This window comes from Pezoporus flaviventris, unplaced genomic scaffold (genome assembly GCF_033815535.1).
Source record: "Pezoporus flaviventris isolate CSIRO_AGI_PZ_B2104156 unplaced genomic scaffold, CSIRO_AGI_Pfla_v1 ptg000001l, whole genome shotgun sequence".
In the NCBI taxonomy this organism is placed as follows: domain Eukaryota; kingdom Metazoa; phylum Chordata; class Aves; order Psittaciformes; family Psittacidae; genus Pezoporus; species Pezoporus flaviventris.
Genome location: NW_026892549.1, coordinates 5473827 through 5496414, shown reverse-complemented (window position 1 = coordinate 5496414; position 22588 = coordinate 5473827). Strand labels below are relative to the sequence as shown.

The window sequence follows — 22588 nt, the reverse complement described above, 5'->3', positions numbered from 1 at the left end:
GTCCAACTGCCCAACCCTATTTCGGCATATTTCTGGTTGATGGAGAGGCCTTTGTTAATTGTACGTGTGGTACATGGGGACTTTAGTGTCACTGTTTCTCTCTGCTCACAAGGAAGACAGCACAGCGCTTCATGGCTCTTGCCTCTGTAGTGTCAGGCTTTTAAACTGTAGAAAGTACTTTTAGTTGCATACATGAATAATGTATGCTCTCTAAAATTTTTCCATTTCATACATGTATTTTGTGCATTTTCTCTATTGCATGTTTCTCTTGAAATTTCTTGGCATATTTATTGAAACTTCGCACCAAAACACTGCTGTTTGAAAATGAAATTCTTGTAAATCATCTTTGACTTTTGAACCCTTCTGACTGCAAGAGATGTCCATGAACGCCATGGATCTATTAGGCCACATAAATACTTCTGTGAAGGCAGAACCTGCCGGACAGGGGGGGAGGCTTGTTACTCTGCACTGCTCATAAATGAACTGCACTGTAACCAGCACACAAAGTATATTGAGAATTGTTTCTGGACGTTGAGAAGTTAACTCCACAAAGTACTTACAATTTCGGGGGGCGGAGGAGGGAAGAGGAAAGTTAAATAAGCATGGTGGCTCTTTGGGAAGGGAGTTCTAGTTCTATCTCCCTTGAAGGGGTTGCTTGAATTTGTGCTGCTGTGCAAGTAACTCTACCCAGGCTTTTGCCATTACATGGAACTTCAGCAGAACGCACGTTACAGCCCCAGCTGCACTCGGCTTCAGCAGTTTACTCAACTGTGGAAGTGATGAAAACCTAGCGAGCATTCCTAAAGTAACCTTAGACAGCTAACGCTACTCAGTTCTCTAAGGACGTGACAGCCATATGCCTGCAGCAGTCAGCCCGCCGAGGGGCACTTTCAACCTGCTCTAAAACGCGACCGCAAAGGCCGTTTATCGCCGGCCTCACCACAGAGCCCTACCGGGCGGGCACGACGAGCGACACCGAGCTCCATTCTGCGGGAACCAGAAGACCCGGCTGCGGCCCAGAGAGCCCCCGGGCCCGCTGTGAGAATGCGACACTTCCTCCTAATCCGATCCCAATCGCGCTGAGGGCGGCCGCCTTACCTGCCCCCCCCAGAGCTCCCTTCCCGATGCCGGGGGCGGAGTCTAACAGAAGCCCGGAGCGTCCTGCCCGCCTCCAAGATGGTGGCTGCGGCAGAAACCGGGGAAGCCCCGCCCCGCCCGGCGGCGCTGCCGTACGCTGAGAGCGGGCGGAGGCCGCAGGAGCACTGTAACATGGCGGCGTCTGGCAGTGGTGGCAGCCGGGTGGATAACGGCTACAGCAGCCAGCAGCCGCGGCGGAGGAAGGGTCCGGGTGCCCTGGCCACGGCCTACCTCGTTATCTACAACGTGGTGATGACGGCGGGGTAAGGACGTGTGCAGGGGCCGCCCGGTGAGGCCGATGGCGGGGGGTCTCTCTGGCAGGGGCGCTCCAGCCGCCTGCGCCCTTCTCCGCGCCCCGTCTGTCTCCTGAGGCCGCCGCCTTCCCTTCCATGGGGGAAACTTTTCCTGCCTCACGCGGCAGGGAGGCGGCAGGCCGGGGCTCGGCGGGGCCCGTCCCGTCGGAAGCGGCGACCCCCGAGGGCGGCTCTCCGCGCTGTGCCCGGACGGCTGCCGGAGGGAGCCTGCGGCTCGGGGATCTCGGCTCAGACGGGCTGCGGCTGTGTATGCGTGTACGCGTCTGTGTGTGCATGGACGCGTGTGCGTTCATGGACGCGTGTGCGTGCCCGCCGTGGTGCGGGTCGGGCTGGCGGCCGGGGCTGGCTGGGAAAGGAGCCCCGCTGCTGCTCGAGGAGCAGGACTAGCCGAACTGATCGGTTTCTCTGTGGCTTTGCCTCTCTTGTCTGCCCCGTTCTCCCATACGGTGCGCAGCCCGAGTGCTCCCTCGTGCTGTTACCCGTCACACCTTAAGCTGTCTATAATTCTGAAAGAGCACGACTAAGGATCTCTCTCCCCCCTTCTCATGTTGTAGGGGGGTGCCTGGTCTCCTCCGGTATGTAAGGCTGCTGTGCTTGCTTTCGCGTTTCTCTCTGTCACACACTATAACGATACCCCGGGGGTGTCGGTGAGTTACCCCGGAGCATGGCCCTGGTGCTGCCCCTGCCCTGCCCGTGCTGGGTGTGAGCCCACTCCGCGCTGGCCGAGTCCGTCTGCGGCATATCCTTCTCGCGCCCCTTCCAGGACGCCTTAAGTGAAGCAGAGCAAGTGCGTGTTCTCTGGGAACTGCTGCGTTTTATAATTGACACCTTAATTTCCTCTGCAACAGTTTGCTCATCTAGGTGATTGTGTAGATCGCTGTTCTGGCCTCACCACGCCAGTGGTGTGGATTCCAGCACTTTTCAGTACAGAGGTGGGCCTAAACGCAGGGATTTATCCACCGTGGTAGTTCAGAAAGCAGAGCAGTTATCCTTTAGAGCCCTGTGAGATTGCCCCATGAACCCTTCATCTGCCACATACTTAGGTTGAAGGTGAAAGCTACTGCCCGTGACATGTGAACTCCGAGGCCTGCCTGATGCTTTGCTCTTGCCCCATGGTAAAATGGAGACTTGGGGCCATTGGTGTGTGCTCTTGTCTGTTCTTAGGCACAAAAATAAAAAATAGCATCAAGTGGGGACTCTCAAGATAAAGGAAACTTAGGAGACTTTTTTCTTTTTTTTTTTTTTTGAGGCTGTATTGGAATCCAGATAAAAATAAAACCATCCTTTGAAAGATTGAGGATATTTGAGAAAAGAGGCTTTAAAGTGGATCACGAATAAACCTGTTTTCCACTAGATAAATCCTGGCAGGCAAGGAGTCAGGTGAACAGAAGAGGCTCACTATTTTGGGGGAAGAGTAGTAAAGAATTAATATAGATAAAATTTATTTTAATAAGGTAATTTGCCATGATATCTTTGCTGGTGACAGCTGGTACTATGTCAGTTTACAGGATAGTTACGCTCAAGTAGAACAAAGGGTAGCTGGGAGGGGACAGCTGGGTTTTGGTAATGTGCTCATTATACTATTGGCCAATAGGTATATTCCTGCGCAATGGAACTGCTAAGCAGCCTTCAGGCTTTGTGTGATGTTTGCAGGGTATTTCATGCGGAGGGGAATGATAATTACCCACCAGTTTGAAAAAAAGCCAATTCAAGTATTAGAAACTCAGAAATAAATAGCGTAAATCTGTACTTAGCTTCTTGTCATGTAAAACTTGATCATAATGTTACCTGTTTTTCTGATTTATATCGAATCTCCTAGAAAATTCCAGTCTTGAGTGGGATGTGGCTTATGGTGCTTTAATGTGAGTTGCTGTTTTTTTCTGGGCATTTAGGGTAGGTCACTGATAATTTATCTTCAAATGGATGAGGATTTTGTGCTTCCCCTGCACACTACTGAAATTCAACAATACACAACACTGAACTTAGTTCTTTTGTAAAAGACTTCATAAGGTAGTTTTTCAGGAGTTCTGAAGCTCCGTTGTCCATATGAAAAGACTTGATACACAGCTGGTGGCAGTGATGACTTTCCCTGAGTCAATCAGAGTGCTGACTTGGTTTCTCAGATAGCGCTGCCTTGGAAAGAAAATTGAAGGTGCCCAAATGGTGAAGTGAAGCTTTAAAAGCACATGGGGTTTTCCTTCTTTTAAAGTGGGTTTGTTTCATATTCTTTTACGAAAAGGTGGTTTTTAAACTGAAACTCACAACTTTGTCATGCAATAAATAGGTATTAAAGTAAATGCTTTAGAATCATAGTTGCCTTATCTGTTATTTATTTAAAATGGATCAAGTAACAATTGAAAAATCTCAGCATAATTATTGTATTTACCTGGCATTTATCTTGACTTAGCTAAAGAAAACATACTGATTCTAAAAATACTAGATCTTATTCCTAATTTTATACTGCAGTGGAGGTAGTATATGGATTCCTAGTAATACAATGGCTTTTGAAAGAGTAAAACACTGGGAAAAGCATATATACCTGTGGATGCCTAAATGAGGCGGCATGCACTTACTGTTTTGTTTGCATGGTGTAGGTGTTTTCTTTCAGAAGAGGGACCACTGTGATACAATGGGAGTGACCAGTCCTTCTGTTAGTTCTCAGCTGTACTCGCTCACGTTTTTTCAACCATGGCTCCGAGCGTTAAGCTGGAGGAAGCATTGCAGCTTTCTTCCCTTGCATTCAGACTGTTATTTTCCTGTGACAGCATGAAATCATGTAGTCATGCCTGCCCTGGCATAGGAAGCTCATTCTGGAGGCATATCTGCAGCATAGAAATTATTACCTAAAAACCATGGTTGACCAAAATCAGTGAATAATGGAGAAGGCAGAGAGGGGGACACATGCTGTTAGCTGAGTGTAAATGTTTTGGTAATCTGCTTTAAAATGCAGTTGTGTTTCTTAGTTTTAGTCAAGGGCTGTAACTGACTAGTACATATGGGTGGAAGTAGCTAATGGTGGTACAAAGAATGAATTTCAGAAGTGTTTCTCTTAACAAGATGGATCTTAATGTAATAGCCTTTGAATCTGCAAGGGTTTGTGGTACAAGTGTTGGGCAAAGAGTGTTCTGGGTTTCACTGTCTAAGTCTTCAGTGACTGCTTGTTGAAAGTCACAGTACATTTTTCCCTTTTCAGGTGTGTTCAGTTCATAGCTTTATTGTATTTTCTTGCATAAATGATGCAGAACCTCGGTAAACTTTACATAAAAAATCACTTGTAAGAGAAATAAAAGGAATTAAACTAAGGACCCGAGCATGAAGTTTTTCTATCAAGACTGAGCAATGAAGAAAAAAAAAAATAATAATTTTTCTTTGTTTTGATTCATTGAGTAAGAGTGTAAGAGTCTAGCTTAAAGTTTACATGGCAATGGTAATTTAATGAAATGCAACTCCAGCTGGTGTATCGGGTAGACTTTAGTTGTGGGACAGAGAAAACTGGAAAACCTAACTTACTGCTAAACTTCCACTTGACAGTAGTGCCTTTTCCTGCCCTTTTAAACTTCTCACCAAGTTTCTTTTTCAGTTGATCTTCCTTGCTTTCACCTACTCCTATTCCATTCTCTCTAGTTGTAGAGGGTGAAGAACTATTTAAGAATCACCAAAGCAGGACAGAGGTGCTAAAAGATTCAACAAAAACTAGGCACATCTTTTCATTTTGTGCACATTAATACTTTGACCTGTATTAAATCCTTTTTGAAGGACAGTAAATGGAATGGAATGTACAGTCTTTGTGAAGTCAGTGACCCATCAGGGGGAGTGGAGTTGAGCAAGGGGCTGTAGGTCCTCCTGGAGCCACTTACTTTACCAGTCCTTTGGTTAAGGTGAGAACCGTTTGCAGGCACAACCGAGAACTGGTATCTTGTGGAATCTGAGAAGTTGCTTAATTCAGCAAAGTTTCTCAACAAACATGGAAGGTTAGTCAAAACAGACAGCTACGAACAGGACAGTGGCAACCTTACTGGTTTATTCTATGCTGAAGTCCAAATACAAAATTAATCTCATTCTTTCTTTGTAAACAGCAGTTACTTGGCAGATGTTTGTCTTTGGGTTTCACAAGGCAGCTTTAACTGCAATAACTTGTCACTTCTGAAAAAATGGGGGGCTTCTTTCTTGTTCCGTATTTCTCTTTGCCAGTCCTGCTGCTTTTGTTTGGTGCTTTTCTTCTGAGAAGTCCAGGTAAAAATGAAATGACATTTTTTCAGTTGTACTAACAAATGTTACAAACACAGGTTTGGATGCCAGAGTTATTTACTACTGAAAAAGCTGAATTTCACAGGGTATTTCAAACAATTACTACACTTGGGACAGTGTTGGTATATACTTCATAATACCTAAGCTAACGTGGTACATGTAAGCATCTAACATGCCATAAATTAAGGGAGTTTCTTCATCTTCCCTGTTGCAAAACCACAGCTGCGGATTTTTTTTTCCGAAGCGTAAAAAGGTATTGCATAGTTATGGACTTTCTACCTGTATACACACACTTCCACTGAGCTGCACTGTTATTAGCAGAGATGCTTGGTGACTGTTACCACAAGCTTTGTAACAACACTTCTGGGTTTGGAGGGAGGTGGTGGTAAAGTAGGGTGGCATTAAGAGTATCTGAAGGGAGGACAGCCAGGATGAGCCTGTCAGTGAAAAGCCTGGGAGCTGCTGGTAAGGATTCCTACTTGCTGACCAAATCCTTCTCCCCATATTTCCATTGCCACAGGCAATTGGAAACTAAAGTTGACTGTAGATGCTACGTTCAAGTGAAAAAGTGTTTGACCAGGGTGTGCTCACCTTAGTTTTGTAGTTTGTCCTAGACTTCACTGAAGAATTCCTGAGGCTGTGGACAGCTGCGGTAGTGAAAGATGTTACTGTATTGCCAAGACTGGAGGAAGAATTTTTAGGATTGCTTCCTAAAGTGCCTGAGGGGAGAATCATCAGGGTTAGCAGGTCACAGGTTTATGGTATAGCTGTGGTTTTATAGGCACTACTTCTGCAGGCCGAGGTATATTTGTTGCTTAACAGGAGAGCTGGGACAGGAATGGTCATTGCTGCCTTCAAGGCTTTAGCAGGCTCAGTTTTCTCAGTTACTTACCCATAACTGTTTCTCATAAAATATATGCTAGCAATTAAGCTGGATGGTCTACCATAAAGTCTGAGGGTTTATTTTGAACTGAAACATTAAAATTATTGCCTTCTGGATCTTAACTGTTTATGTCATACTTTTTTAACATATGGTATGGTAAGAGATCTTTGACTAGCAGCAAATGATTTTCAACTCTAAACTAAACAAAATATGATGCCTATCTTATTTAAACTTCCATAACTAAATTAAATGCAGCTTATAAAAAATGAACTTAGACATTAAAGATAATGGTATCGTGTTGGTGCTGAACAATGCTTAAAAAATGTGTAATCTTTAACTTTGATAAATCTGCAGAGAATCCAAATATTTAATGTTTTCTATGTTGCACGGGTCGGCAGAAAGTATCTTTCTGTGCCTGTTGCTTCCATATCAAAAGAGGGGTTAAAGCTTTCTTTGTATTTATGCTCTTGCTTAATGTCTCCTTATCTTAAGCTTCTTCCTCTCTTTCAGATGGCTTGTTATTGCAGTTGGTCTAGTTCGAGCATACCTGGCTAAGGGTAGCTACCATAGCCTTTACTATTCAATAGAAAAGCCCCTGAAATTCTTCCAAACTGGAGCTTTGCTTGAGGTAGGTGTAGTCTTCTTCCCTAGCATTACTGATACTTGCATGAGTGTTTTGTTTTGTAGAAATAAGGTAGTCTTTGTTGAACAGCATGTTTATAGAGTGTTCTGAAGGTAAATGTAAGAAGAATGCCTTCACACAAGTGCTGAGTTTTTCCTTTTAACAATCGGGGAACTTGCTGCCTGCTATTTAGCTTGAGCAGCAGAGCTAGATATTTTCAATCTTTGAAATACAAATATTGAATCTTAAGCTCTTGTGGTAGAACTACGTATGTTTCTGAATTGCTTCATTTGAAATGTTAGTGATTTGGTTTTTTTCTTTTTGTTCTAGATTCTGCACTGTGCGTTTGGTAAGCTTATAAATTTTCAGTTTTATTGTTTTTATAGAAGACTGCAGTTTTAGCAGTGTATTAGCACAAAAAATGTTATGATCTATGAATTGCCAGATTTCATTCTTGCATAACTTACTAATTTTTTGCTTGAAGTACATTCCAATTTTTTCCTAAATAATTTGACAAGTTACATCAGAAGAAGGAAAATAGTGTAGCAGGTTTTCAATTACTTGATATTCTATTTTTATCTAGATCCTTCCAATGCTACAAATCTTAGAGCAGTTTATAAATGTTTTATAGTAGATCATTACTCTCAGTCTCTACATCCTATAATCTTCTGTACCGAGCTGTCTTTCCTCCAAGAAATATTTCTAGCTGGAACTAATTTAAAATCTGATAAAAATAACACTTCAAGCATGTAACTTTGCTCGCATCTCTAGAGCATAGATGTAAGTTGTAAAATTAGAAAGGGGTAACCACTCTTTATCCTGGATTTGGCTGTGCTTTAATGGAACTGTTTGGGAGAACTTAAGGCTTGACTAGACATTTCTTGATAGCCTGTACTGTGAGACTTCTTTGACAGCTTGGTAGTAGGAACTCAGTCGTGTGTGTGTAGCCATGGTGTTATGGTTCAGTCATCCTGAAGAGCCTCTGATGTCTGAGTGACAGGACTGTCTGGTTAGTTGTTGTGAGTAGTGAACAGTTTGGCCACAGCATTTGCATGTTTTATTCACAGAACAGATGATGTGTCGCAGTTTCTGCAAGATCAAAGCCAGTGTGCTATGAAAGGGAGCACTGCCTGTCTGCTTACCTTTGCTTAACTCTGATTTTTGTAAACAATTCAGTCTTCACAAAGAGACAGTCTTATGTTTAAGTAGTTGGTATTGTGATTTTAAGTGTGTTTGAGCTCCTACCTGAATGCTTGCTAGCCACCGTTTAAAGAGTAAGATGGCATTAAGGTTCCTAAAGCTGCAGCTATAAACTTGCTGTGTTGTGCAGATAATTTACATACTGGAGGGTGTAATAGATTGCTGGTTCATATTGAATTTCTGTGCAAAAGATTTTGTTGTTGTTGAATAACCAAATGTGTTAGCTGGAAAACTTAAGTTTATATACATACCTTTGTCAGCAGAGGGCAGTGTAATTCTTTATTTGATAGAGTAGTGCTGACCTTCCTGAATAATTAAGTTATTCTGAAAATGTTATCTTATAAAGGGCAGCCAGTAGACTGTTCACAGATCATCTCAAGAAATGAATGATCAATGAATGACTCTTCAAACTGATGTAAAGGCTTCTGAGTACACTATATGTTGCCTGTGCTGCCAGGGCAGTCCTTTCTATACCAGTTTATTTTGCTGAATGTTAATCACTTTTTTTACCAGAATAAACCATAATTATATTAAAAAATTCTCAAAAATCAATAATAACGTGAAAGCTTAGAAATCTTATTTAAACAAGTGACAAGAAGGACAATTTATCACTTTCAGATAAAATGCTATTTTACCATCCTAAATCTATAATATTCCACTGTTTTCTTAAGCTAAACTTGTCTGCACATGCCAGTGTTTGCTAATTTTTCAATGAAATCTAAGAGTGTAAAAATGTGGTTGAATTATCTTTTTCTCACACATTAGAATATATGTCCACACCAGTCAGGGAGAATCCTGTGTTTCACCTTCCAGGCAGGGGCAGAACAGCAGACAAGATGACTGTAGCAGCCTGGCTGTGTGCAAAGCCAATAATTCTGGCTCACTTGATTTGAGCTGTGGATCCATTTAGCCCTGTTATCCTCAGTTGCACAATTTAGTACTGGTGAAGAGAGCCATTAGTGGAATGTTGAGGCATTTCATACCATTATAATTCTATCTTTTTGCTTTCCCTAACAAAGTTTTTTACAAAATCCCCACTTGTTATAATTGCCCATAGATTTATTTTTTTTCTGTTAATGGAAGTATTTGTCAGCTAAATAAAGTGAGGGGGTTTTTGCACAGCTGGATATGCTGCCACTGTCTGCTGTAGTTCTACTGACTCTGGTAAAAGTTTCTGTGCAAGGAGAAACAGGAAATTTGCAGATTCTTTTGCCCCCACTACACTAATTGCTGTAACTAGAGCTGTAATTCTCTGCGAGTAGAGGAGCTTATATGTGACAGATGGCTATGTGTATCAGCATAACTTTTCTCTCCACATCTTTTGAGTGGAATCTGAAATGTTAGCATCTGTGAGGCAAGTTCTTCAAAATACAAAGATTGATAGGGGAATGTATCTATCAAGCACAATTGAGAACAGAACTTTGGCATGTGGCAAAGATTTAAAAAATGGAGAGCTCTACAGTAAGAGAGCAGGTAACATGTAGCCCAGAGACCAAGAGGAGGCACTGAAAAACAAGCAAATGGAAAGTGACTGTGCAATTCCTTGACTTGTGTAGCAGGCAGAACCCAAGAGTATGCATGGCATTGACAGCATGGAAGAGCTTCTCCCTGAAGGAGCTTGATTTGGAAATAAAGGTGGTAGGAGCTGCCAGAATGTGGAAGCAATAGTAGTAGCACAGGGATTTTGCAAAAGTAATAAAGAAAAGCAGGAAGGCTTTGGTGAGTACAGGCCCAGCCTACTGAACTGCTACAGTACCAGCGTTCCTCCCATAGCAGTGCTCACCAGTAACCTTCTGGTAAGCCAAAGTCAGCACTAGTGGACTTTATGTTAGTCCGCTCAGTTAGGAGGATACCAGGCTTCTCACCTGTAAGCTATGCATACAGCCTATTCTCAGCGAGAACTCCATGGAAGAGAGGAAGCACTTGGTGGGAGTTGGAAGGATCTCCTCTGGACGGTGTAGTCCAGGGTCTGGGAGAGGTCTGGGTATGGCTTACCTGGTGCTTGGTTCCGGACCTGAACCCTCTGTCAAGTACTGCTCTAGCATGTGAAGTGTTGTGTAAGTGGTGACAGGCGTTTTTAAAATGCCAAGCTTAAAATTGACTGTCAGGTAGCTTTTCACTTCAGTAAATAAATAATTAGAGGCAAGTAATGTTTATTTAAATTGCAGCTGATGAGTCACTTATTTTGATCTCCTGGTTTTGGCATAGATGAGCATTGTCTTGGCTATAATGAAAACCCCTGTGTGTCTAACTTGTGAGATAATCTTAGATGGTTCATACACAGTCTTTCTGGCTTATTTGTAGATTCCTTTGCAAGAACATTAGGTTATCTTGCATAGGGAGGAATGATCTAAATTGTATAAAAGGAAAGGTCTGTTTTATCATAGGAGTGAGCCTTTGTGTACAGATTGTGAGGTTTTAATAGCACCCCTTTTTGCGTTGTCCGAGTAACAGACAACAGTTCTGCCCTGAGGTTTTACAACAGAAATTAGATTATGAACAATTCGTGATGAAACCAGAGAACTGTGTGTAGGATTTTTCCTGCAGAGTAGCCCTCAGCAACTTTTAATGCTGCTCTACCTTTTATTCTAAAAGATTAACATAATGACTGTGTGACTAACAATAATAAAACTTGCTTTTAGCTTTTCTTCTTCTTTCTTCCTCTTCTACTTTCCAATTTTGTCTTGTCTTCTTCCTGAGGTTGTTGTGTTGCTTGCTGTGATTTGCATTATAGAAGCACTTTTACTGTATTTTGGGAGCTGCATCTGCTTTTGTGTTTTACATGCTATTACATGCTATTACAAGAAAATAAAACTTTATGCTGTGAATGTTAGAAGACCTGGACGTATAGGATCCTTTTAGTATCAGTTTAATCAGCACCTCAGAACTTAGAAGAACCAGTGAAATCTGCTTCCTTGAGAAAATCTTAAAATTTCTTCTGTGTCTACAACACATCAGCTATTCCTTGGGGTTTGGTTTGGGTTTGGTTTTGTTTGTTTGTTTGTTGATTATTTTTTTCTTAAGTTATACTCCTAAGAAGGAATTGTGAACTTTATCAGGCTATGAGCTGCATCAGTGTTCCTTCAAAATAGTTCTAACTTTTGCTTGCTGTTTTGAGGGTTGTATTGTGCAGAATATCTTTATTATTTTTATTCTTTAAATCATAATAATAAAAAATATCTTGGATAGTTCAGTGAAAAAGGGTTTATTTGAAAGACTGTACAGCAAGGCTGTTTGGTTGAGGTTATCTCATTCAGCTGTTTTGTGTATTAAGGAATGTGCTGTGATTGAAGGCTGCTTAGTTTTATTTGCATTTTGATGCACAAAGTCTTGTCAGTTACATGTTTTTACAGGCTAATGTAGTGTAACAGGACAGACTTCATACTCTCAAATTGGAAAAAATGAATGCTTTCCTTCCAAAGAAATTAAAATAACTGGACTTTGGCTTAGCTGTGGTTTATTTCCCCACCCCAGTAGTCAGAAATATTTACTAATTGCAAAATATCTTCCAGGCATTGTTCCCTCTTCTGTTGTTCTGACTGCTTTCCAAGTGATGTCAAGAGTTTTCCTGACGTGGGCAGTAACACATAGTGTGAAAGAGGTAAGTTAAGCTACAAAATAGGTAGAAAAACTAATAACCCATTCTAAAAAGCAAGTGTTGCTCTCTTTTTCTTTAAAATGACATGTTTGTATCCCAACATGTGAAATTTATGTGACTTTTTGAGGATGAAAAGAAATAGATCTGCCATAATCTTTTATTGACAGTCAAATAGATTGAGGTCTGATGTGCTCACCATAAGACATCTAGCTCCTGAATAGGTTTTGCAGTGCTTACTGAAAGTTAGAGAGGTTGCAGTGTGTAATACATACCCCAGAACTGAGGACAGTGTTCTAGTATTGATCTCACCAGTGCCATAATTAGTAAAATCTCCTCATTGCCCCTCTCTTTCATGCACAATTTGCTTTCTTTACCATGGCACATGGGAGCTCTTCCTCAGCTGTTTGTGCACAGCAATGCCTGGATGTTCTCTGTTACCACTCTCCAGGAAAATCTTCCCCTTGTCCTTCATTCGTTTTTCTTGCATTCAAGCACAGGTGGGGTTTTGGGCCTGTGAATTTTTTCTCATTGCTCTATTTTATACAAACCTTTGCAGAATCTTTTGGAAGCTGTCTTATTTGGAAAGTGTTCGTGACAGCTGTTTTAAAATCTGAACATGCTTTAATTGATACAACTGATGCTGGGTCTTTCATGTCATCTGAATACCTTGTAGTAGCCCAGATATGCTGCATGTGTGGTGTTACTTTAGCCAACCAATTTTACTGGTTTTCCTCTTATTAAAGAGGGAAGTCAGTCTTGATGCCAGTGTTGGCATATCTGCCTGAAGTAAAAGATGGTCTTCTAGTGTCACATGCATGAGATCTTTTGTGACTTGACATGAAGAATGTCTTAAGGAGCTTGTCTTATTACCAAGTCTTCAGGGAAGCTGCTCTCTTTTCCTTACTCCTTCCTCTGTTATCAGAGTTTCCATCCACATGTACAGTAACATAAATCACTGTAGCTCCTAGTAATTGACAGCCCATTCTGATATTATGATGCTTGTTCTTGTGGAGCCATAGTTTAATACTATTTAAAGTGGAGGAATGTTATTAAAAAAAAAAACAACAAAAAAAACCCAACAACAAAAAACCCCACACCAAAATCTTGGAAATACCTTCTGATGGATTTCACTTTTGCTGCAAATAAATGTACTCCAGCCTCTGTTAATTTACTAGAGATAAATATTAGATTTTGACCAAAAAAAACCCACCATGTAATCCCAAAACAGATTTTAAGATACATGCATAAAATATTTTTAAAGAGCTATGCCTGTCATTTTGCTTGTTACCTGTATGAAGCTGGGGTACTTGGTGCTTCGTAATGAACAGTGGTAATCTGTTTCTTATGAATTGCCTCCTGCTTTTGAAGTAACCCAAGTGTTCAAGGTTGGATTGCATGGATTAGGATTATTCCCTGTGTTGTCTGTTAGGCATCAAAGGCAAGTCTGTAAAATTATTGTTGATTAGGGTTTTTTGAAACTTCATGCCCACACTCTCACTGGAGAAAACCAGCAAAATGGGAGAAAATGTGAGCAACAAGTTCAGCCCAATATTCAGTGTTTAGCAAGCAAGGACTTTTTTAACAAGGATTCTTTCAACAATATTACACATAGGGTGGGTTTTTTTTTCTCGTGTCTGTGTGGTCTTGTAGCTGAAGTCTTGTGATTATGTCTTATTTTTATTAATGTCTTAGAAAGTAGCCGTAAGAATGGTAAGGATGAGGAATCCTGTGATGAGTTTTTCACCTGTGACTTAGAAAATAAATCAAATTAAGAGGTTGTATTCTAACCTCTCCCCTTCCCCCCCAGCCAGAGAGCACACAGTCTCACCTGTAGAGTTGTATTGAAAGTGTCACAAGTGTTCTACTTTTTCTAAAGGGCTGTCTGCACAAGTGAGCTCCATGGTGAAGTCCAGGATTAAATTCTCACACAGCTTTATGGAACTTGTAAGCTATGCAGTTGCATGATGAGGTTCTTGTAAAATAAAACTCAGTTATCCTCTTTAACTTTTTGAGTGAGACTTGTTCAGTATCTTGCTTTTCCAGACTGTTTTCATATATAATACAGTTAAAAGAAGAAACGTGTATTGCATCTCTCCTTTCTGTCAGAATACACTTCTGGATATGTGATGTGATTTGAAGCATGCTTCTTGCTACTAACATGTTTGTGCGTTTTGTTGAATTTAGTGCTGATGTGTTGTTAAATTCAATACGAAAGTATTTATAATAAATGTTAAAGCATGGCAAATGTTAAAGCACTGCACACTTTGAGTAGCAACGAGATTCCCCTTAACTCCATCATGAGTAGCTGTTAGCTTAGTGGAGGAGGGCCTGGCCTGGCATGTAATACAGTACTTGCATTTGTTTTGTCATTACATCAGAAAGGAGTCAGTTTGAGTTTTGCTGTTTCTCCTACAAAGGAGGAAAGAGAATGAGCAGTTTGGTGTGAAGGGCTAGAAGAAAGTAGGCATAGGACAACACGAGGTGCCCTTCAGTTTGAAGTTGTCTTTCTGAATTTGGGTGAACAATGAGATCATCAGGCCTTCCTAGAGTTCCATTCTGATAGATAATTCTGCACCCAGTTCTGGTGGGTAATTAAAAATTATGTCAGCAGTGATTTACTGCTTGTCCACTTGGGTTCAGTTATAGATATATTGCAGATAAGTATAGTATGTATTTAGAGGAACCTTTCTAGAACATGCAGAGAGAGTGGTGTGAAGATGACATATATAGTATATTGAGCTGGTAATTAAGACTCTGGTATCTGCAGTTGTGAACTGACATCTTCAATCAGTAACAAAGCATGTTAAAAGGGGAAGAACATCTTAAATTATGATAGCTAAGACTTAAGTTGTAGTAAGAGAAGCCCAAGCTGCAAAGTTCAGAACTCTAAATGGGCGAGTGCAGTTGAAAAGCCTGATTCATCACTGCTTTACATCTATGTAAAATTTTAGTAATTCTGTGTAACACAAATGTCTGTCAGGGCCTTTGTGCCTTCTGTGAAGCTTTCTCTCTGGACATTCTGTTTCATCATTATAGTTGCATAGTGTTGCTGGTTTTACTCTTCTGCACTGGATTGCTTAGTTATTTGTTTAGCTGAAATTTTTTTGCAAATAATTTGTCAAACTGTTACTCTTAATGTGGAGAAATCTGTAGAATTTCCCTTTCTGTGCATAAGGAGAACAGTAAAAACCTCCTGGGTTTTATTTCATCAATTCCCAATTGTCATCTTTGCATCTTAAAAGGCTGTGGGTTCTCTTGTGTTTTAACAAACATTTTGTGCTATTCATAATACTGAAGATAAGCTAAGCTATATTTAGAACCCTCCTTGATGATAAACTGGTTTGAAACATAGGCCAAAAAATATGCTCATTGTATGACTGGCATATTAAGACAGTTGGACAAATAAATTGCAGATAAAGCATAAAATATGTTTTGACTTTGTCCAACACCTCCTTCAAAGACTAGCATGAAAAAGTAGAGGAAGAGAAATTGAGTTCTGAGGGCAGAAGTGGCCTTAGTGATTTATTAAGCTGTACTTAGCTGTTTCTGAGCTCTACTGTCCCCTTATCCTCAGCTCACAAGAACAATACAAATGCAGCATTGGTAGTGCCTAAATGAATAAGACTCTTGAGAGACTGCTTTGTGTATGAGTTCCCAGGGGTTTGATAATGTGCATCTTGGACATCTTTATTTGATGTATTGAAAAATTTTCAGTCTTCAGAGAGGTGTTCTAATAGTGACAGACTTCTGACAGGTCTGTTAGTTCGTAAGAATCGTTCTTTTTAATGATGAGCTGTAGAATATAGGTAAAATGTGGTGATAAAATGCACAGTAGTCTTCTGTTCCTTACTGCACAGAATGGAACTATTTGAAAATTGTATAGGAATGAAAACTACTGCTGTTTTCCAGTATCCTTTCTTCCTTTAAATAGGGACACAAGCTATAAAAGCACAATCAATGATTCTTTAAGGGACTTTAACAGAGTTGTAGATGTTTTATAATGGTGTGAACTGTTTTAATAACTTCTAAACTTGTGAAGGCAGTGTTACAGAAGCCCTGTGATAGAGCTGGATTCTAACTGCCAGATTTTCTATTTCTATGGGTATCATTCACTGTTACCTTCACAGTTTCTTGTCCTTGCTTATATCCTCGGGTGCTACTTGAAGCTACAAATTTTTGGTTGTTGGTTTTACTGACTTCTGTAGATAGGGAAAGTGTGGTTTCGAAGTACAGTGAAGTTTGTGGCTCATACATTTAGATGAACTGACTAAGCTGCTACTCCTGATTTGACCAGAAGATGCAGCTCTGGAGTGCTTGTGAAGCACTCCTTGAGATCAGAAACATCTGTGAAGTGCTGTTAACTTTTCCAGGTTGAGAACTAAGTCTTGCTTATGAAGCAGACCCCAAACAGGATTAGGATCCTGTAGCAGTGTAAAAATAGATTTGGTTTCTTTTTTGAAAGTGTTCAAGTAAGTTTTGGATTTTGTTCTGTTATGATGACACAAGGGAGATCAATATATAAGCAAACTATCAGAGTTTCCTGTGGAAAAAGAACAAGGTGCATTTGCTGTGAAGCGCAGTGAAAGTGACTTGAAATGCTATACGCAGCAGAATGTAGATTTACAACAGCTGTACAGTCCAGGATATCCCAAGATTTATAAATATTTCTGGATTTTGTAGTTTGTAACAGAAACATTTTTATGGGTAATTCTCATGAGTGTATTTACACACAAATACATGGTCAGTTCCTTCCTATTAAAAGATTTCTGATTGATTTCTGATTGCCCTTATATTTGCTCCTTTTTTGGTTTGTACGTGTACTTTTCCCAAGATGAATAGAGTGTACCACCCACACCTACTGACTTCCTTTTTCCTTTTTTCAAGAGTTGGAGGGAAAAAAAAAAAGTGGGCCCTGTGGCTGAGCTCTTTTTTTCCCACGGTCCTCTGAATTTGGGCACGAAGTATTTGCACAGTTAAGAATACTGTTGAAAAGGAGGGAAGGAAGCAAAAGGCTGCATAAAAATCATGTTTACTCTTAATAATTTGTAGTGCGTGTATGTGACCCTATAGACTACTTCATCACTGCTATTCCGTCTGAAACTTAAACTCGTAATTATGCTCCCAAGTCTAATAAATCTAATAATAAATTTCAGAATACATCTTTTGAAGGTTACCCTTCAAAATATGAAGGGAGTAAAAGCTAGTTCAGTGATGTGTGTCTGAAATAAAAGCTCTAAGAGGTGTAAAGCAATGAAACGTAGTAACACCTTGAGTGTAACATTAGAGGAATTAGGCTGGATATAATATGCAGAAAAGGAGCAAGGGATAGTGAAGCAGGTGGTTGCAAAGCTTATCCAAGGTGTGACAGTCTGAACTTCTGCTTTTTCTCTCTTCCTAGCCTGTGTCCTGGTGGTGTTCTGCTGCTGCTCAAAATTAGGACCAGTTTCTCATCTGTAGAATGCTTTTGCTCAGAAGTAGCATGGACTAGGATCAGAATATAGGTATCAAGTGTTAGAGTAATGTGTTAGCATCCTTTCTTCTTGCTGCGTTAAGAAGGGACTGAAGTAGAAGTTGGTACTACATAGTAATAAGAAGAGGTTTGAGTTGTTCTCAGCATTTCAGGGTTTTCTTATACTGACTTAACTTGCACAGAATGGGAGATCTTAAGTTATCTGATCACCAGGCAGAGCTATTTTTAAGCAACTAGAAGAAGATGGAGCATGATAAGGGTTTTTAACTGCTGTTACTAATGTTGCTTTTAAGCTCATTCTTGGAGTCTGTTCTCTAAAATGATGCCGTAAAGCAACCCATGGGAATTGATTTCTTTGAGGTTTTCTTGGGTCTGGTGAGTAATTAGTAATACTTTAATTCGTACTGAGCTTTTTTCCTTTTTTACAGGTACAAACTGAAGATAGTGTCCTGTTGTTTGTAGTGGCCTGGACAATCACTGAGATAATCCGTTACTCTTTTTATACGTTTAGCTTATTAAACCATCTCCCTTATCTCATCAAATGGGCCAGGTAGGTGGCATAATAGAAATCATAGTCTTAAAGCACTGATTTGAGAGGGATATTTGTCTTGTAAAATAGTTGCAGTATAAAAATTAGATTCTGCCTTGAGGTAGTTGCCTTGTTTGTGAATGTGACTTCCTAGCTTCTTTCCAGCACAAAAAAAAATGTATTGCACTGTAAACTGAAAGAATATACTGTCAGAACTCTGCCCTATTTACAAAGTGATTGTCAAAACTGATATTTAACAGTTAGGGGTAACAGTAAGTAAATTGACATTTAGCAGTAACCCTTGAATTCAAGGGTTGTACTTGAAACAATCTGTAAGCTCATCGATTAGTATCAACTGTGTTTGGCCTCATTTTAAGCAATATAATGACCTCTACCAAAGAGTTTAAAATTCAGAGTAACAAGGGGAGGGGGTAAGGAGGGAGGAGGAGAGGGTAGGTGACAGTAGTTTTGAGGAGTTTTTAGATCCACAAAGGTGATCTTTAAGTAATTGAAACTAGTTGCTGATTTGAATACTTGTCTTGCAACAACATTCATGCCTTGCCATACTTCAGTCAAATAAAAGCTAAGGGAGTTGAGAATCTAAAATTTTAATATCCATAATATTTAGCAAGTGCTTTGTTAGAAGTTGTCATAACTTTTAATCATTTTCATAAATGTTTTGTTCTAGGTACACTTTGTTTATCGTATTGTATCCAATGGGAGTCTCAGGCGAGTTACTCACAATATATGCTGCATTACCCTTCGTCAGGCAGTCTGGCTTGTATTCCATTAGTTTACCTAACAAGTACAATTTTTCTTTTGACTACTATACATTCCTGATCCTGGTTATGATCTCCTACATTCCAAGTAAGTATGAGTTTGTTAGGGTTTTTAATATTAAGAGCTGTAACAGGAAAAAATAATAGTTATGGGATTAACATGCATGTAACTAATTTCTCAAAATTAATTCTGAAAGATATCTAAAGGAAAAAGAGAAAGTTAAAACCGCAAGGATTTTTTCTACCAACACCTGCAAAACAGTAATACATGTTTTCACTCTTACAATTGGAATATAAAATTACTGTGGTACTTTTTTGGCAGATGTTGACATCATTTGCCCCCCAGACTTTTAGGAGGACAAAGTTCAAACCAGCTTCTTAAAATTCAGTCCTTTTTCAGGAATAGGAGCATTGTTTTTCATATTAGTGGGCGGGGAACTGTTTCTGTTGAATTAACTTGAATTGACATGATCCCTGGTTGATGTTTCTATAGATTGGATGAAGATTTGGCTTTGCTGCTTTGAAATGGAGAATAGGAACATGGAAGTCTTTAGCAAATTTAAATGTGCAAATAAAGTCTAACGTGTAGAATAACGTAGTTATGATGTTGCTGCTGTTAGCTGTATCTGTAGCTGTCTTCATATGAACACTGTGAAGAATGATAAATCACATTCAAAGATAAAAATTTGAGTAGGGTGTCTGTCTCTATAACAAGCACTCACACTTTCAGTGAACCATATTGTAATTCTGACATCAAGGTTCCTAAGTTTTTCCAGCTGTTCTTGAAAAAGCACTTTTCATGCCTTTGTTTCTCCTTGTCCCCGTGATGGTGATGTTCTTAACCAGGCAGCCAGAACTTTGTTTTAGTCAAAATAACCATGAGTATAAATTACTCGTGTGATAGTTAGATCACAGGCCATTTGGGGGGGAGCCCACCTTGAACCCAAGTAAGTTTCATCCTGCTTTCTCCATTACAGTTGCTATGTCTTAAATGAGGTCTTTTCTGTGATCCTTTATAATTTGCTGGATATGTAATGTTCATTGAATGAAGTATTTATTTTGTTTTTATTATTTTTTAATTATTGTGAATTGGTATCTGAACTCCAAGAACCAGCTGCTTGGAATTAAGTGATCTTAGGTGCCTTCTCATCTGAAGGTATTCCTGAGATACACGAAAAGCAAGTGTTCATTGCAGTCATTGATTACACTGTAGTTCAGTTATTCAGTCATAAAAGCTACCTGTACAAGAGTTATGCCCTGTGACCCTACTGAAGATCTTGGTAACTGTTGTTAAAGTGGAGGGGTTTTTACGTTCTAGATATTTGCATCTTACCATTTACCTCACTTTATATCTCTGAATTAGTACTTATTTAGTGTCTGTCAAAATTGATATTTTTCTAGAAAAGATGTCATTAAATTATTTGCCTATAATGCATCCCCATTACTTAGACTTCTAGTGGAGAAACCATGTGGCTGTGTATTCTGTTATGTCTCTGGATAGCTGTATTTGCTTATTAAATGAGTGGCGTGAATCAGGATAAGGACAAAACAATCACGAAATCAAATACAGGGTAAAGAAAGCCAAAAGAAAAAAATGTTGACCTGAAAAAAACCAAAACACAAATTAAATAGAATTTGACTTATGTTATGATTAACATTTTGCATGTGTAACATAAAATTTAGGCTAACGCTGACCTTGCTTTATTTTTATGTGGTTCACAAAAGTTTAGTGTCTCACGGCAATTTTAGCTTTTGCTGTTTATAAATGTAACTTTTCCATACCGTATTCTGCAAACATACTGTGTAATGTAGTCTTAGAAATAGGAGGGGAAAAAGCTTTGTGTGGAGGGTAAGGAGAGAAGAGATGCACGAGGCACTGGTTTGTATAAAGTTCCTTAAGTCCTGAAAAAGTGTCATCAGAATTGAAAGAAATGTAGCAAATCTGGAAATTCCATTCTTTTGGAAAGTATTTTCTTTCTGTTGTGTGTGTGCAGTTCAGGAAACTTTTGTCATCCTGCTTGTATGTGCACAGTTAAATAAGGCATTTTGCATTTAATTCAAAATGCTGTTCCTCTAGCAAAAGTTAAATAGTACCTGAAGCCTAAGGACAGTATTACTTATTCTCTTTAAAGAATAAAAGGCAATAGACAACTTGAGCAAAAAGCAGATAAGCATGTTTTCTTTTAATAGAGAATTGATGACCTTCTGCATGTGACTGCACATCTTACACTGATATGTAAGCCTCACTTCATACTTTATTTACTTAAGTCTGTTTTCTCTTCAGTCTTTCCTCAGCTGTATTTTCATATGCTACATCAGAGGCGAAAGGTACTCTCTCATGCTGAAGAACACAAGAAGTCGGAGTAATTTCAAGTCTTTTTCAGAACTTTTCAAACATCAAAATGCTGCAGATTTTCAATACCCAGCACATTTATAAAGAATATACCAAGATAATATAAGTCAGAGGTAAAAGACCAATAATTTAACAAGAATAACCAATAAATCTGATTTCACTGAAATTCCACAATGTAAAACATTTAAATAATTTTCAGCTTGCAGTGCTTCAGAAAACTTTTAAACTTTGTGGCTTGGCAATTAGCCTTTTCCTTTTTTTTTTTAAATGATCTGCTAAAGGGTTTCATTTATTACTAAATGCCTGAAGGTTGCAGTATGAGTGATGAAGTTATACCCACTAAATGCTTGAATTGGGATTATATTACTGATACCTCTTTTTCTTTAAGTGCTTGACTGCATGCCAGAAACTGTACGTATTGCTGTGAAAGCAAACAATATGCTCTGGAATACTTTATGATTTCTGTCAGAGACTCCAGTGAAGAATGTAATCTGGGCAAAGTGTCTGAATTAAAGGTAGGTTGTGTATTTAAAGGGTGATGGGAACAAGAACAGGAAAACATTTACGGGAAATGAGGGGAATGTGGTTCTTTAGGAATTTAAACAGTAGGGTATCTGACCAGAGTGTGTTCTCTGAAGATCTCATTTAAGTTGATTACTTAAATGCTAATGTTAATTCAGAGGTTGTAATGCTTATCTGAAACATTAAAACTCCTCTAAGTGCTGCATCCCTGGATAATTTTTTTAATTAAAAAAAAACCTAACTGTAATATTTCTAGTGATATCAGTAATGAATCTAAACAATATTAGGAGGCAAGTCACCCAGAAACAGGTGCAGTTCTCCCCTTTTTTTACTTGAAGTTATCATCTCTAATCACTGTCCACTCAGTGGTACTCAGCTTTCAGTGTTGAGGACTATTTGGTCTACCGTGGAATCATGTGAGGGCCTTGGTCCTCAACCTTACTTTTCTCAAGTGACTGAAGTGTATCACTGGCACATCCAAGCAGGCAGTTCCAGGCACTCGGCTTCTGAAATGTTGCAAACATGTAAGCTCCTTCTTTGAAAGCGGATCATCTCATGTGTTACGTGCTGCATTTGCAGATCAGGCAAACCTTCCCTCATCTGCTCTTTTGGAAGAGCAGAAGGCCATAGAAAGTTAAATTTTCATAGGTGCTTTCTCTGGGTTCTCAGGCTAAGCCTTCTTTTGGGAAGGTAAAACACAAAATGAAAGACCTGAGAAAACCTTGTAGCGAGGCAGAAAGCACTAATGCTAGGCAAGCATTGCCCAGAGTTACAAATGAACTGTTGACAGGGAGTGGAGGGTGGGAAATGGGAAGGATTAAGGGAGGGAGCAGCTTAATGAAGGTGAAAGGAAATGTAGGTTATGGCTTTCGCTCTATCAAATAGTCCTATCTTAAAGCAGTCAGAGCCACTAGACAACAATACACAGGCTTC

The 22588-nt window shown here is 39.6% G+C and overlaps 1 protein-coding gene across 3 annotated transcripts; it reads left to right on the top strand.

Moving 5' to 3' along the window:
* Positions 1–1222: 1222 nt before the first annotated feature.
* On the top strand, positions 1223–21860 carry HACD2 (3-hydroxyacyl-CoA dehydratase 2). Of its 3 annotated transcripts, XR_009746382.1 has the most exons (8): positions 1223–1400; positions 7093–7210; positions 7535–7553; positions 11917–12005; positions 17901–18022; positions 18690–18868; positions 21065–21246; positions 21522–21860. XR_009746382.1 is itself a non-coding variant. In XM_061470014.1 (7 exons), the coding sequence occupies exons 1-7, from the start codon at positions 1270–1272 to the stop codon at positions 21145–21147; spliced, it is 741 nt and encodes a 246-aa protein (XP_061325998.1). In that variant the 5' UTR covers positions 1223–1269; the 3' UTR covers positions 21148–21860. The 3 variants fall into 3 exon arrangements, 2 of the variants coding, with proteins under 2 accessions (XP_061325998.1, XP_061326117.1); XM_061470014.1 differs by having other exon boundaries at positions 21065–21860; XM_061470133.1 differs by lacking the exons at positions 7093–7210; positions 7535–7553 and having other exon boundaries at positions 1265–1400; positions 21065–21860.
* Positions 21861–22588: the final 728 nt, after the last annotated feature.

Bases quoted from the DNA above. Each gene is read 5' to 3' on its own strand.
- HACD2 (XM_061470014.1), top strand. From the start codon at position 1,270: ATGGCGGCGTCTGGCAGTGGTGGCAGCCGGGTGGATAACGGCTACAGC. The intron at 1,401-7,092 runs GTAAGGACGTGT...CCTCTCTTTCAG, and splicing joins AACGTGGTGATGACGGCGGG to ATGGCTTGTTATTGCAGTTG. The intron at 18,023-18,689 runs GTAGGTGGCATA...GTTTTGTTCTAG, and splicing joins TATCTCATCAAATGGGCCAG to GTACACTTTGTTTATCGTAT.